Source organism: Gossypium hirsutum, chromosome D05 (assembly GCF_007990345.1).
Source record: "Gossypium hirsutum isolate 1008001.06 chromosome D05, Gossypium_hirsutum_v2.1, whole genome shotgun sequence".
Classification (NCBI taxonomy): domain Eukaryota; kingdom Viridiplantae; phylum Streptophyta; class Magnoliopsida; order Malvales; family Malvaceae; genus Gossypium; species Gossypium hirsutum.
The window spans coordinates 4,724,118-4,738,466 of NC_053441.1; the positions used below are offsets into that span (position 1 = coordinate 4,724,118).

General features: G+C 34.9%; 4 protein-coding genes across 4 annotated transcripts; 2 read left to right on the forward strand and 2 right to left on the reverse strand.

Moving 5' to 3' along the window:
- Positions 1-1,238: 1,238 nt before the first annotated feature.
- LOC107902809 (probable glycosyltransferase At5g11130) lies at positions 1,239-3,757 on the reverse strand. The gene is made up of 4 exons (XM_016828926.2): positions 3,466-3,757; positions 3,219-3,376; positions 2,105-2,459; positions 1,239-1,978 (listed from the first exon to the last, which is right to left on the reverse strand). Exons 1-4 carry the CDS (start codon positions 3,667-3,669, stop codon positions 1,316-1,318), a joined length of 1,380 nt encoding a protein of 459 aa, XP_016684415.2. The 5' UTR covers positions 3,670-3,757; the 3' UTR covers positions 1,239-1,315.
- A 1,410-nt stretch (positions 3,758-5,167) lies between these two features.
- LOC107961367 (synaptotagmin-4) lies at positions 5,168-9,682 on the forward strand. Its single transcript, XM_041093229.1, has 13 exons — positions 5,168-5,425; positions 5,615-5,719; positions 5,810-5,860; positions 5,962-6,082; positions 6,187-6,314; positions 6,644-6,745; positions 6,931-7,005; positions 7,328-7,407; positions 7,662-7,812; positions 7,893-8,123; positions 8,601-8,894; positions 8,974-9,087; positions 9,383-9,682. Exons 1-13 carry the CDS (start codon positions 5,228-5,230, stop codon positions 9,536-9,538), a joined length of 1,806 nt encoding a protein of 601 aa, XP_040949163.1. The 5' UTR covers positions 5,168-5,227; the 3' UTR covers positions 9,539-9,682.
- Positions 9,683-9,831: 149 nt separating this feature from the next.
- LOC107958909 (uncharacterized) lies at positions 9,832-11,722 on the forward strand. Its single transcript, XM_016894820.2, has one exon. It carries the CDS (start codon positions 10,328-10,330, stop codon positions 11,495-11,497), a length of 1,170 nt encoding a protein of 389 aa, XP_016750309.2. The 5' UTR covers positions 9,832-10,327; the 3' UTR covers positions 11,498-11,722.
- Positions 11,723-12,488: 766 nt separating this feature from the next.
- LOC107958910 (glutamic acid-rich protein) lies at positions 12,489-14,185 on the reverse strand. The gene is given in 4 exon segments (XM_016894821.2): positions 12,489-12,926; positions 12,929-13,019; positions 13,100-13,158; positions 13,843-14,185. Coding segments are annotated over 4 exon segments (537 nt in total). The 5' UTR covers positions 13,987-14,185; the 3' UTR covers positions 12,489-12,683.
- Positions 14,186-14,349: the final 164 nt, after the last annotated feature.

Genomic DNA, 14,349 nt, shown 5'->3' on the forward strand with positions numbered 1-14,349 from the left:
TGTTTTAAATATATATAAATGTGGGGTATACTCATATTTCAATAATTTGGGAGATAATTTTTTAGTTAAATTTTATTTATTTATTTCAGTCGAATTCTGATTAATATAGATTTTTGTATTATTATTTAACCTATGAAATTAGCCCGAGTTTACATTTTGAGGGTTTTTTATTTATTTCAGTCGAATTCTATTAATATAGATTTTTGTATTATTATTTAACCTATAAATTAACCGGTTTACTTTTGAGGTTTATTTATTTCAGGTTCAGTTTTTATTTATGTATTCTTGTTTGTTTAGTAAATTATTTTTCCAATTTCTCTTTAAATTTTAGTTATTTGTGTTATTTTCATTTATTTCGTATTTTTATTGTTCGTCTACAACAAATAACAATATCATAATCATGTCGATTGATTCTGTATAAGCATTGTTGCCAATGAAAGAGGACATGGGTTTGATTGCGTTGAAGTGCATTGTCCTTTTATTTATGTGTTGGAAAGGGGTTATTGATAGTTCTAGGCATTGTGTCAAAAAAAGTGAATATGATCAAGATTTCTAATAAGATTATTAAAAAAATCATAAATTCATTATTTTTAAAAATAATTTTTAAATAATTTTATAAATCAAATTAATGTTATGTCAATTTAATTAATCAAATTATATATAAAATATAAATATATAGATAGAATCAATCGATGATCAAAATTATTGTCAACGAAACACTTTAATTCAAGTTTTTGTTCTTTTATCATTTTATCTATAATTCAATAAACTAATTAATATACTTTCATTAATTTTTAAAAAGAAATACAAATAATAAGTTGTAATAAATATCTTATTAGAAATGGGATGTTAAAAATTAAATTTGTATGAACCTGAGTAAAAATACCTACTAATTACTAATATTACATTTTTAGTGATTACATAAGCGCATAGCTGAATTATGGCTATTGGATCGATCAAACGTAGCAGTGCTAGACAGTGAGCATTTGTTCGAGTTCGAGTCGCAATAGTCACATTAATTGTTCGAACTCGAACTCTTGCTCACTGTTACGTTCACTTCTAGTGGTTGATTCAGTCGCAATATATTAATTGTTAGTTTGCCTGTATGTAATTATAAAAATGTATTTAGTAAATTAGTAAGGTTTTATTTTTTTACTCTATAAGTTTAAATTAGAAAAAATTGTCGTCTCATTATATATATACATCTTTTAATTTTCTTACTACGTTTTTTCTCTTTTAAAAAATAAAATACAAAATTTCAATTATTATAAAATAGTACATATATATATCATAATTGCCATTTAAATAAAGCAGATTAATCTGATAATCTTCGGTTAAGCCTCCTAAGCCATACTGAATGCATCACCATATGCATTATATCATATGGTTTGGCTGGTCGATTAAGCACAAAATGTCTTTGCACCTTGAGGACCTTCCTTTGTTTTTCCAAATATTCTTCCTGAGAAATCCCTTGCAGTATTGTTTTGATTTCCGGTATCTTTGCGATGGGAACATAAACGGAAAATTTACTCCAGTCAAGGACATCGCTGAACGGAAGCACGTAGTGGTCGGAAACAATCACCGGAACACAACCGGAAAGTATCGATTCTACGACTCTTGGGCTTGCCACTTCGTACCCACTAGGGCAAAGGCAAAACTTACTTCGGCTTATTAGCTCAGTGTAGTTTAGGGTTTTGGGGAGATATCGGAAAACTCGAATATCATTGTCTTTTTTCTCCCAGTATTTGAATAGTATTTTTCTCACGTCCCCGTGTTCGCCGCCTGCGAAGAAGGCTAGGATTGAACGGTTGTTTGGGGGTCGGTTCTTTTGGGATTGTGCAAGAGCCCCAAAACGAATGTACACTTCTGGCATTGAAACATCTCTTTCAGGTTTAAATCCTTCAGAGGAGTTGGCATTGCAAAGAACTCTAATGAAATTCTTGAAAAGCTTCGGGTCCTTAGCTGAAACATCCGGTGCCTGAAACAACCAATTCTCTACTTTCATGATTTCGACATAAAGAAACAACCAATTCTCTACTTTCATGATTTCGACATAAAGATGAACAAAACCGACAACATATATTATGTACAGTAAAATATGTACCCAATCATGACAAGAGATCATAAAATGATCGGCTCCATTGCTTCTGTTCCAGTAGGGATATCTGGTTGATACTATGCCAATGTAGTCCTTCACTATGTGCTGAAGGCGCTCACGAGAATAATTCGTATAAGGCCTGTAAACATACTTTATAATATTCACGACGCTAACAGGGAGGAAAAATGCAAGGGCTTCATCGGGGCTTCGAGCTAAAAATGGTGAAATATCGCTCTCAAGCTCATCAATGAATTGCCCCTCAATTGAGTATATATCATTTACTGGACCATTATGAAATAGCGGTGAATCTCCTTCCTTGTATGTCCACACTCTGAATCGCTTCTGCATTTCAATGTGGCTCCTGAATATGCATCGAAAAGATTTACATCGATTCATTATTAACTTTTAGTAATAAAAAAAAAAAAGGAAACATGGATAGTAAAGTTTGGGATTTCGTGTCCTTGGCATGTTTGACAAATGAAGGAATATATCATGTGACCAATGAATTGAAAATGGAACTGGTAGTTTTCAATTCGTTGTATGCAAAGCATCCTTAAATTTATAAACTTGGGACCATCTAGAAATCGATAGTGTTTGGAGTGTAAAAGAATATAGAGACTTCAAAACATTGACAACGAAGAGATAACCGACTTATTGATTGAGGGAAGCAGAAAGTTATGAACCCTATCTTCTTTCTATTATACTATCGAGGCTATACAGTCTTCAATGCAAGTTTTTCTGTGTGCAAATCACAAAAGGGAAAAATTCATTGGAAAGGTTCTATTTTCAGTGTTTTATTCACCATACCCTACCATTTATAGGCTTTAAATCAATGGCAACCTTAGCCGTTCTTTTTTGACTTTCTACTCTTCCAATTGATGGTCTCATACTTATAGAGTAATATCAATTAGATGAAATATAACCTTGATTCAACCTTTGAGGATCCTGCCCGATTTATGGCCCAATGCAACTACATGCAGAAAATTAAACTGAACTTGCATTAATAAGCAGTAAAGTATTGCAAGTCACTTTCCTACTGATTCTTCTTCATATGATTCAAAAACTAATGTATTAAAAGCCAGGCTAAGGTAAAGAAGAAATGAGTAGGATGTTTCTTAACTGATGAAACGCGAAAGGGTTTCTATAAACTGATCCCTTGGGAACGTAACTCTCCGGCCTGTTGGAAGTATAACTCCGAGACCGAAATGCCGCTCGTATGGCCTCTCTTGCCATCGCCAACTCTTCTTCCAAAACCTCAATCTGGATCTTCTTTTGCGCCTGTTAACACAAAATAAACGACACAAAACTTCAAAAAAATAAAATAAAAAACTAAAACCCACCATTATGCTTTCGTTATATTAGCTTACATCATTATGAAAATCAGGAGCAGAACTAATTGGAGTATGAGAGTTTGAAATGTCAGAATAATTTTCTCGGGAAACCTTAGTGTGATTGGATATAACAGAATAAAAGGAGAAGAGACGGTAGTGGTGATTGATGGAAGTGAAGAAGAGAATAAGGAAGATAGAAGGGTATACGAAGAAAGGGATGGTGCAACTCGGATCAGCCATAGAAATGAACAACTGACTGCAGTATTGGTCTCTGTGGCCTGTGATGTAAAGTCAAGTTTTTATTTATATGAAGAAGCAGAGGTTTAGTGAAACACTAACGCTCCTTTTTCAACAAACATCAAATCTCTCTGATCTTAATTAGTTATGTCTGCCTTCTAATCCTTAAATTTTCAAATCTCAAACCGTCACACCTTTTAGTTATTTGGCAAGTCACCTTATCCCATGGGCTTTTGGGATTTAGAAATTTTCGTCCATGTTAATAACTAGATTTAGCAACATATATTGCATGTGGGTGATAAAAATATATAATTATTTAAAAAACTGAGTTAATAATATAAAATTAATGTTAATAACATGAATTTAATTGAAATACTTGGTGTTGATGACCATATGATCAATATATAGTTAATGATGAATTTTTATAGATAGCCTATACTCTTAGGTGGCAGTTAGGGTGTTCAAATGGTCGGTTCGTTTAATACCCGAATTGAATTACTATTAATCGAAATACTCAAAATGTAAAAATCTTTTACCTGTTAGCTGATTTTTTTTAAAAAATTTATTAACCGAATAGAAATATTTTAATTAATTCGATCGATTAACCGAAATTTATATGTTTTTGTCTTTTGATTAAAATAATATAAAACATATAAAAATACATTGCTAATGTTCATTTTCTTTTATTTAATAGTTCAAAAAACTTTAAATGGAAGTGAAAATAATAAATAAGACATTAGAAACACTAACTCGTGAAAGTTAACAACCAAACGTTACATAAGTCTTGAAAACAACAAATATTTCAGTTAATTGGTTAATTCAGTTAATTATCCGATTTTGAACCGAATTAACCGATAACAGAAATTCAAAAAAATTATTAACTGGCTTTTGACTGAACTAAATTTGACCATCGACCGATTAGCCGAACTAGATCATGTCAGTCGATTAATTCGATTTTAACTAAACTGTGAACACATGTGACGTTATTTTTATAAATAAAAAAGTGATTTGAACGTATATAGTATTTATAAAAACGAGCTTATCAAATTTTTAGCAGGTGCGATTTCTTAATAGACAATGGATAATGCAATAATTATGTTTTTATTTTTTCTCCGCTCCAATCAACGGATAATTATGATTAAATTCAAAAGTATCAATCGAAATAATTATACTAAACTTAAACCTTTAAATTTGAATAAATAATAATAAATAATCAGTTAGACGTGCATGAAACGGGAAACAGACATTGATGATTTGAGGGGAACAACTTACAAGTGGCAAATGAAAGAGAAATTGTTGGGCCACTTCCACTGTTTAGGTCCTATAAGAGCCCAAGAATCAGATCCCAAGGTCCAAGTTCCACTGTTTAAGCCTGTCTTAAGCAGTAAAACCTTTTTTTAAAATTTATAATTACAATTACAACCATGATAAATATTAGAATAAGTATTATTAAAATCAATTATCATAATACATTCAAACTTAAATTAACTCTCTCAAAAATTCCAACAAAATCAACTTCTCATTATGTCATATCAAATGCAGAATAAATAACAACACCCGGATGCAAAATTTTCGTTTAGCTTCTTCCCTAAATGATAAAATATATTTTCACCTAGATTCATTACCTGGGGTTGTAACAAAACTAAACAAAATTATGGCTTTCTTTTTCGGTGTGTTCCTTGGAGTTTCCATTGGCATCGGGTTGATCATTGCTTTTGCTCGATATGGGAAAATTCGATCCACTCGTCGTACTGATCTGGTATTTCCATTTCATAGAAATCAAAATCCAGCTTTTTACGATTTCCTTCTTTCATTTCCTGACGTACATTTCATTTCTCTTGCTTTCATGCACGTCAAATTTTCCCCTTAAGTATTGGGGTATGAAGCAAATAAATGTGTTTTTCTGATGGTTAACAAACTACTGGGTTTTGGTGACACATTATGTTAGGCAAGGACGATCGCTGCATTTGCAAGGTTGACAGTGCAAGATTCAAGAAAAATCTTACCACGTCAGTTTTATCCACCTTGGGTTGTCTTTTCTCAGCGCCAGAAGTTGAGTTAGATCCATCATTATCAGATTATATATCTATCTCATGTTGTTACCATCGAGTCGCTACTAATATTAGTTTCTTCACAAATACAGTTAGGTTGGCTTAACGTCCAACTTGAAAAGATTTGGCCATCGGTTGACGAGGTAATTGTTTATTTTTTAACTACTAATGTTAGTTAGGCTTCAGAATATATATATATATCAAAGGAGAAGCATTTTTATACCTTTTGCCTATGATGGTATAGGCAGCATCAGAGTTAATAAGAGCGAGTGTTGAGCCAATTCTTGAACAATATACACCGGCTATCTTATCATCTATGAAGTTTGACAAGTTGACTCTTGGTACGGTTGCACCACAATTTACAGGTACATTTTTGTTCTTTACAACTTTGTCTTCTGTTAATATTGAGAATATCTTATATAATAATAGTGTATCAGTGAATCGAATGACAATTTGCCAATATTCTTAGGTATTTCCATCGTTGAGAGCGAAAGTGGTGCTGATGGAATCACAATGGAGATGGATATGCAGTGGGATGGTAACCCCAACATTGTGCTTAATATTAACACCAAACTCGGTGTTAGCCTGCCGGTGCAGGTAACCTTTACTTATTGTTCATGCTTAAAACTTCCTTTCTTGATTGTAATGTTAAATGTATTTGATAGAAACCTCTTCTTCTTGGTAAAAAATTAGCACATTTGCTTTATATGTGTATATTTGTAAGTGCTATTTGTATTAAAGCGGAGGGAATCTGTTTAATGATATTCATCCACCTTGCTAAAGTCCATCTGTTTTCGTGTTTAAAATTTGCTGGTAGCAATACATGGGCGTGCTTTCATTATCAGATATGTCTAGCTTACTGTATCCATAGCTTTCATGTTTATGTATTTTCCTTGACACCTCTTGGTTTATACTTGTTCATTTAGGTAAAAGATATTGGGTTCACTGGGGTTTTCAGGTTAATCTTCAAACCACTTGTTGCTCAGTTTCCTTGTTTTGGAGCTGTTGCCTATTCCTTGAGAGAGAAGGTAAATAGCAATAATCTTGTTAACATTACACTACATTACCAACTTGATTGACCATATATTTGTGCTCCTTCACAGCTTATGCAAAAATACAAGCTGAAAATATTATTTGATGTAAAGAAATAACTCATCAATGCTAGAAATATGTATATTGATATCGTGAGTTCTTTATATGCTTCTTCCTACAGAGATATCTTGACTTTACACTAAAAGTTATTGGAGGTGATCTATCATCAATACCCGGGGTTTCTGATGCCATTGAGGTGTGGAGAAACCTTTTTCCCCATATTTTCTTGTTATTTCCCTATTATTTGTATATTGTGTTGATTAAGGCCTTCGAAATATATATTGACTTGGAAAAAGATGGAGGCAAATTAAACGAGTGCAAAGTTAGCAGTAGATTTTCCAAGATGGAAGTGAACAACCCTGTTTGTTATCAATCATTTGTGAGCCAGAATTTCATGATAGTTTATATAGAGAAGTATTAATTGCAATGAATTTTTCATGAGTTCTTGAACCACTGAGAGTATAAATTATGATAAAATGTGGTTCTGATGAACTGATTTTACAGTTCTGCACTGACAGGAAACAATCAGGAATGCTGTTGAAGATTCTATAACATGGCCTGTCAGGAATATTGTACCCATATTACCTGGGGATTACAGGTATGCTAAGCTGGTCAAGTTTCTTTCTACAATGAATATTATTCAAGAGTTTAAGCACCTATAATCAATAATGTTCTTTGATTGTCCTAGTGTAATGTTGTGACATGACAAAGCTGGAATCTGAGTTCCCAAAGAATACCCTATTTATGTTTACAGGAAAACTAAAATCTCAGCGCTTATTTTCTTTTTGATTTTCCTAGTGATTAGCTCTTGTTTTTCTGTGATTATACTCTTAAGTCTTAACCCTTTACCAGTGGTCTGGAGCTGAAACCAGTTGGAACATTAGATGTGAAGCTTGTGCAAGCCAAGGAACTAACAAATAAGGACATCATTGGGAAATCTGATCCTTTTGCTGTCTTATTTATACGTCCACTTCCAGATAAAACGAAAAGGAGTAAAACCATTGTACAATACTTACCATCTGCAAATGATGTTTTAACTCTATAGTTATTCAGGATTGATGTTTTAACTCTATAGTTATTCAGGATAACCAATTGAATCCAATTTGGAATGAGAACTTTGAGTTCATTGTAGAGGATGTGTCCACTCAACACTTGACCATAAAAGTCTTTGATGATGAAGGGGTTCAAGGTGCTGAACTCATAGGCTGTGCTCAATTAGCATTAAAGGAGCTTGAGCCCGGTAAAGTGAAGGATGTATGGCTGAAACTGGTCAAGGATTTACTAGTCCAGAGAGATAATAAATACAGGGGTCAGGTGGGGATCCCTTTTCCTTCTATTTACTTTTTTATGCTTGCATGAACAAGATGAGCTCATTTTTCACAGTCAAAGAGACGAAACCATAGATGATATGTTAATCCAAAACGTGATCACACATTTCTAATCTAGAGACAATGCTTTTAAAGTTTGCCTTTTATCAATAGTAACTGGTATGAGTCTACAGATTTGAGGAAGTTAAAGGCAATTTTCATCCACAGGGACACTGCCACCATGAATTGGAAGAATGATAGCTGTAGAATTTCCAGTTTTCTTGAAAGAAAACCATACATGCCACTGAAAAAACAAATTAATGTCATTAAGAAGAGAAAATGTGGTTTCAGTGTTTAATCCTTTAAATTAATTCTCGCTCATAACATTTCTCTCCTGCATCGGTTATGAAGTTTATCTTTTACAAAATCTTAAACAACTTGGATGTTGCAGTTCCTGATAAATTTCATGATTTCTTTCCAATAGGTGCAGCTTGAGCTCCTTTACAACCCTTATGGCACAGATAGCACCTTTAAGAATCCATTTGACGCTAATTTCTCATTGACATCATTGGAGAAGGCCCTTAAATCTCCAAATAGTGAAACGGAAGCTCTTGCTCCTGAAAAAGCGGGTCAAAAGAAAAGAGAGGTCATTGTTAGAGGAGTACTGTCAGTGTTAGTTATATCAGGTGAAAACTTGCCACCAGTTGATTTTAATGGAAAGGCAGACCCTTTTGTGGTCCTCACAATGAAGAAATCCGAGACAAAATCCAAGACAAGGGTGAGCTGCTTTTACGTTTTCTTTTGTTTTTGGTCGGTGCCTTTTTGGCTTTCACATTCAAACATTTCCCTTTTCTCAGGTTGCTAATGAGACCTTGAACCCAGTTTGGAACCAAACCTTCGACTTTGTAGTGGAAGATGCATTACATGAAATGTTAATCATTGAAGTTTGGGACCACGACACTTTTAGGAAGGTAAATTCTCACTGTAGTTTCAGTTGCAATTTTTTCTCTTTTTTGTTCCCTTCTGGCTGGTAATTCCCCATCAATTTATGGCATCCTTGCTGAAATAGAATTCCACTAAATGCTCAAAAAACCAATACATCACCCAAAAAAAAAATGTTTGACATGGTGTTGCTTCCCACATAAATAAAAAAGACTGTTCATCACCATTTGCAGAGGTGACAAAGTAGAGATCTGGATAGTTGCTGGAATTTAAGTTTCGTTGCTTTAATCAGGGTGTTTAAGCATTGCAAAAACAATGTTTCAGGAAAAAATTGGAAGAATCGTCATGACACTCACTAGGGTATTATTAGAAGGGGAATTTCAAGACAATTTCACAATAGATGGTGCTAAATCAGGAAATCTTCATCTCCATTTAAAATGGAGCCCTCAGTTAGTATTCCGTGACCGTGATACTCAATGAAACATAAAATTCTTCAGACCAACATCCTTGGCATCTCCTCCCTGGCACTGATGAAGAGATAAATAAAATGCTTGCTAATTTTCAAGCTATGTAAACTAACATCGAGGAAATGGATATATGGATGTCAGCCTGTTGTTTTCTTCAGTGTAGATCGTCATGAATTTTCTTTTCTATTTAAGCTGCTAGAAATTTTGCTTAAAAACCAATCCGGTTATATTCGGGTCGATTTCTCTGTCATGTTACTTGGTAGCAACGACATCATGACAATTGCACTGTTACCCATTGATGGCCCATTTCGAGGGTTTCGGCCCTTTTTTTTGCTTGAACACTTTAAACCTTCTTATTCACAATAAATTAGGACTTGTTTGTATAAAGAAAATAATTTCAATTGATAAATTGAATAAACCATCTATTTTTAGTGTGTCAAGTAAATGAGTAAGCTCATGTATTGTATCTGTTTTTGTATTATTGTGTTTAGGGTTGGTCCACTACCATCGGCGAAACCAGTAAATCACAAACAACAATTTGGATTGAAAGGACAGTCGTTTGTTGATAGCTAAGATATTGAATTGAAACTGGAATGCGTGTAGAAACAGTAGAAGGTTCTCGCATATGTTAATAGTGATTAGGATTTTGTGATAATTATGAGGTTTTTGCCCTTGATGAAACTAATTGAAGGTTTGGTCATATAATTATATGTATGGACTGGTAGTTGAGAGGCACTCTCAGGTTCTTTCTCCCTTCACGCCACATGCAGTAAGCTTCGAATCTGAGCAGTATCCCTGAAAAATGGATCATACATCAAACCAAGACAATCAACAGTTATTTTCACTGCTAACGTCCCTTCAAAAAGCTTCTAAAGATCTGCAGAAAACCCCCATTTTTTCAACACATGAACCCCAATCCACTCTTGAACCTTTCTTACACCTTGAAAAGGATGCGAACCCCATACTTAGCAACGACCCTCATCTCTCCAAGCTCTCTCAGCTACTTTGCAACCTCAAAGCCCTGCTTGAAAAGCTCCAAAAATATCAGGGCTATACCCTGCCTTCCATCCTCAGACGCCAAATCATCAACTACAAGATTTACCAAGTTGCTTATTCAATCGATACTGAAATCCAAGCCTATTTGGACCGACAAAGCGTTCAAAACCTTGTGGAAACACTTGAAGGTTCGGATGACGAGGATGAGAAAGTGAAGGTTTTGGCCGAGTTTGAGAAGCGTTTATCGCAAGGTTTTGATAGTTATTTTCAAGATTTAATTTTGAAAGCCAAAGTGTTCTCAATCCTTGAACTTTTACTTTGTGATTCATCATGCTCTATAAGAATTCAGGACCAGGTAGCACTAGTAATAGCTTCATTGATTAGATTCAATAAAGATGTTTTTGTGGGACTGGTGCTAATGGGTCCAACTGTTCGAGCTTTAATATCAATGCCATCTTGTTGTTCGATTCGAGTTCTTTCTTTGCTAATCAAGTTCATTAGAATCCCTTTGGTTGATGAATTAGAAGCACACAAAGAAATCCCTAGAATTATAAGCCTTTTAAGCTCGGAAAATGTGTCGATTCAAGTTGGAGCCTTAGATTGCATACTTGGAATCGCGTATTATGGGAGAAGAGAAGCCATTGAAGCAATGCTCGAAGCAGGGTTGGTTGAGAAGCTGGTGAAGTTGCAGAGATTAGAAAAGCAATCGAATGATGATGAAAATGGAACCAACAATGGAGGTGGTTCAAAATCAGACCCAAAAATGGAATGCGATGAAGAGGGTTATGTTGGTAACTGCCCATTTGAAGGTTGTGTTGCAAGGTTTGCTGTGCAATTAGAAGCAGGAGAAATGTTAAGTAAAAAGGAGAAGATAGAATTCAAGCTAGAAATTTTGAGGAGGGTCAGAGAAGCCTCTATTTCTGAGGCAGAGACTGCTACCATTGTTGCAGAGGTACTATGGGGTTCCTCCCCTTGAAATTAGATTTGAGGCGTAGGTTTTTTTTGTTTAGTTCAACAGATCTGAGGCTTAGTTAGAGCTCCTGCTTAGTGATTTGTATTCATGTATTTTAGTTGCAATGATCGTTTCAGGATATATGAAACATTGGCAAAATAGTTTTCGCCAGGAAAGTCAAGCATGGAATACTTCCACATTGTAAAGATAAAAGGAATCTCATCTTACAATTGATTCTTTTGTTGGAAACCAGTCATTCCGAATTATATGGTTAAGTGTTACAGATTCAGCTCGACGTCTTAAAAGGCAGATAACTTTCGCTTGCCTTTAACGTATTTTAAGCAACAACAATATTCTTGCCAACAACTTATACCAAATCGAGAAAGATTCTGCCAACTAATATATTCGAAGAGGCATTGCCAAAATTACCAAAGAATCAAAACTATAAAGGCTTTTTTTCTTTTCTCTTTTTGTTCTTTATTTCAAGTTTTGCAGAATTCTCCTGAGAATCATAAGAAGTTATTCATAAACCGAAGGTGAAACTGATTTCAACTAAAAACTTAAAACATAAATATTTTGCCACTTCTCTTGTAGTTCAGTTGAGTAAAAAAAGGAGGATTGTAACTTCGAATGCGTAAGCAACTTCACTAAAAACCGAAGGCTAGAAGAGGCAAGGAGAATAAAAAAAAGAGAAATGACAAAAATATTTCTAACATCAACAGTCAATAACCGGTAGGAATTTCCTCCCTGAATGAATTTAGTCGGTCAAAGATCAGGCAGTGCCTTCCTTTCATCTCTCCACCTTACTTCTCACCCATCCCATTTTTACTGAAAAAACATTAGACATTCATCAGAAATTACCAAGCGTCCTGTTGGAATCAACAAAAAGCCGTAAGCTGGAGCATGGTTGGAAGCAACCACATGCGCAGTACCATATTAGTGGTGATGCATAGATGAAATCCTGAAGGAGCAAAGTCATACAGAAGAGATTAGGAGAAAAGAATTGAAGCAAAGATTATAATACAATGGTGCTAGAACCGTATATTAGGAAAATATCAAACAAGTCTGATTTCCAGAAATTTCACAATGTTCTCTACCCTAATTTAGACAGACACCCTTAGTCCGTAACTTGAATCGGCTCATTCTAACTTCCAACTACACCATACCCCTAACCTCAACAAGATAATAAAAAACAACAAGAGATTCAAGCTCATTTTCGCTTTTTAGCCGGTGGCTGAAGCTCTTCCTCTTCATCCTCGTCTTCCTCTTCTTCTTCTTCCTCCTCTTCCTCACCATCATCGTCGTCATCGTCGTCATCATCCTCGTCATCATCATCCTCGTCTCCACTGGCACCATCCCCATTGGCCTCGGGTTCATCTTCTGGATCTCCTTCATCTTCACCAGATGCATCCTCCTCATCTGCATCTTCATCTTGATCATCTCCTGCTTCATCTTCTCATCCTCATCCTCATCATCCTCAGTGTCACAGGCATCCTTGTTCTCAGGACTAGGTTTTCTCACTGCATGAAGCTGAGCAAGCGGAAACCTGAAAAAGCAAATAGACCAATTTTCCCAATCCACGTATAAAAGAACAAGTTAAGAAAGATGAAAAAGACTGCAACTAACCCTGTATATGCTTCAGGCTCTTTGATATGGCTATCAATTCCATCAGGCAGACTTCCCATCTGGGAAAACAACAAACACTTGCTGAGAAGAAAAACAGAGTTCTTCCAAGTGCAGTTCGTGAGTATAGTGTAACAGGCAAGCAGATTGTCACATCAAAGGACACCACTTCAGGAACAGGAAAATGAAATTTCCCATTGCCATACGAATCACAAATAATATACTTCTAAACCAAATGACAAACAGACAAGCATTCTTGCACCAAAACACATAAAAAATAAAAAACAACAGGACAAACAACACAACGAAATTGTTCTTAATCTTAAAAGGTAATCGCTTGCTCTTGATGTCATTATCACTCCATATCAAAAGAACCAATGCTTTCAAAGTCACAGTGTCTTCTATAATCTTTTCCTCAACAAAATCCTAACCAAATTCTTCCTTAACATCCTACAATATTACATGAGAATTAAACCTATTAGGCAAATGAACAAAATCCCCAGTCTCAAACAAGATTCCAAACAAAAGCAGCATTGAAGCTGAAAATTGCAAATTTCTAGATTCTAGAACAATGAAATCAAATTATCATAGAAAATTTGTCAATTTCGTAATAAATTCAAGGGGGGGGGGGAACCCTTATAAAGCATTAAAGCAACCACCACTCAAAACTACTGACCCAGAAAATTAAATTGCAACTTAAAAACTGAAGGTAAATAGAATAGCAAAAACAAAAGAAAAAATTATACCATCATGAGTAACCAAGCGACAGACTTTGTAGCAATAATGGCGGACTCCACAACCATAGCTTGCAGTGCAAAGCCCAATAAACTGTCCGAGAAGTAGAACCCATCGTTTCGGGTCAGACTTTCCATTTGCGTGACCTTTGACATGTCGTAGACTGAGAGAAGTTTAAACTACAAAAAAAGCAACCCCAATTGAAGAGAGAAAGTTAAGAGATTGAATTATGCTTTTCGAATTTGGGGGGTTTATGTTAGGGTTTTGGAGATATTATTATCCACATGGTTCTAGAAAGAGTGCTTCTGTCAAAGATAAAGAGACCGTGGGTCTCGAAGTTATGCATAACAGCTAAAACTGAGACCGTCCGATTTCTTGGATTTGTCTTTATCCATGGACACAATCATAATAATATGTGATTTGGATCAAGCGTGATTGCCGTTGACTTAGTGGGCATTTATTACATTTTCTTCCCTAATTTTTTTCGTCTGTCGGTTAAACTTTGGGTAACCCAACAA

Excerpts from the sequence above, each read along its gene's own strand:
- LOC107902809 (XM_016828926.2), bottom strand. The coding sequence starts at position 3,669 with ATGGCTGATCCGAGTTGCACCATCCCTTTCTTCGTATACCCTTCTATC. Across the intron at positions 3,377-3,465 it reads CTCCTGATTTTCATAATGAT|GCGCAAAAGAAGATCCAGAT; the intron begins GTAAGCTAATAT and ends TTGTGTTAACAG. Across the intron at positions 1,979-2,104 it reads TGATCTCTTGTCATGATTGG|GCACCGGATGTTTCAGCTAA; the intron begins GTACATATTTTA and ends TGGTTGTTTCAG.
- LOC107961367 (XM_041093229.1), top strand. The coding sequence starts at position 5,228 with ATGCAAAATTTTCGTTTAGCTTCTTCCCTAAATGATAAAATATATTTT. Across the intron at positions 7,006-7,327 it reads GGGTTTCTGATGCCATTGAG|GAAACAATCAGGAATGCTGT; the intron begins GTGTGGAGAAAC and ends CTGCACTGACAG. Across the intron at positions 9,088-9,382 it reads ACCACGACACTTTTAGGAAG|GAAAAAATTGGAAGAATCGT; the intron begins GTAAATTCTCAC and ends ACAATGTTTCAG.
- LOC107958909 (XM_016894820.2), top strand. The coding sequence starts at position 10,328 with ATGGATCATACATCAAACCAAGACAATCAACAGTTATTTTCACTGCTA.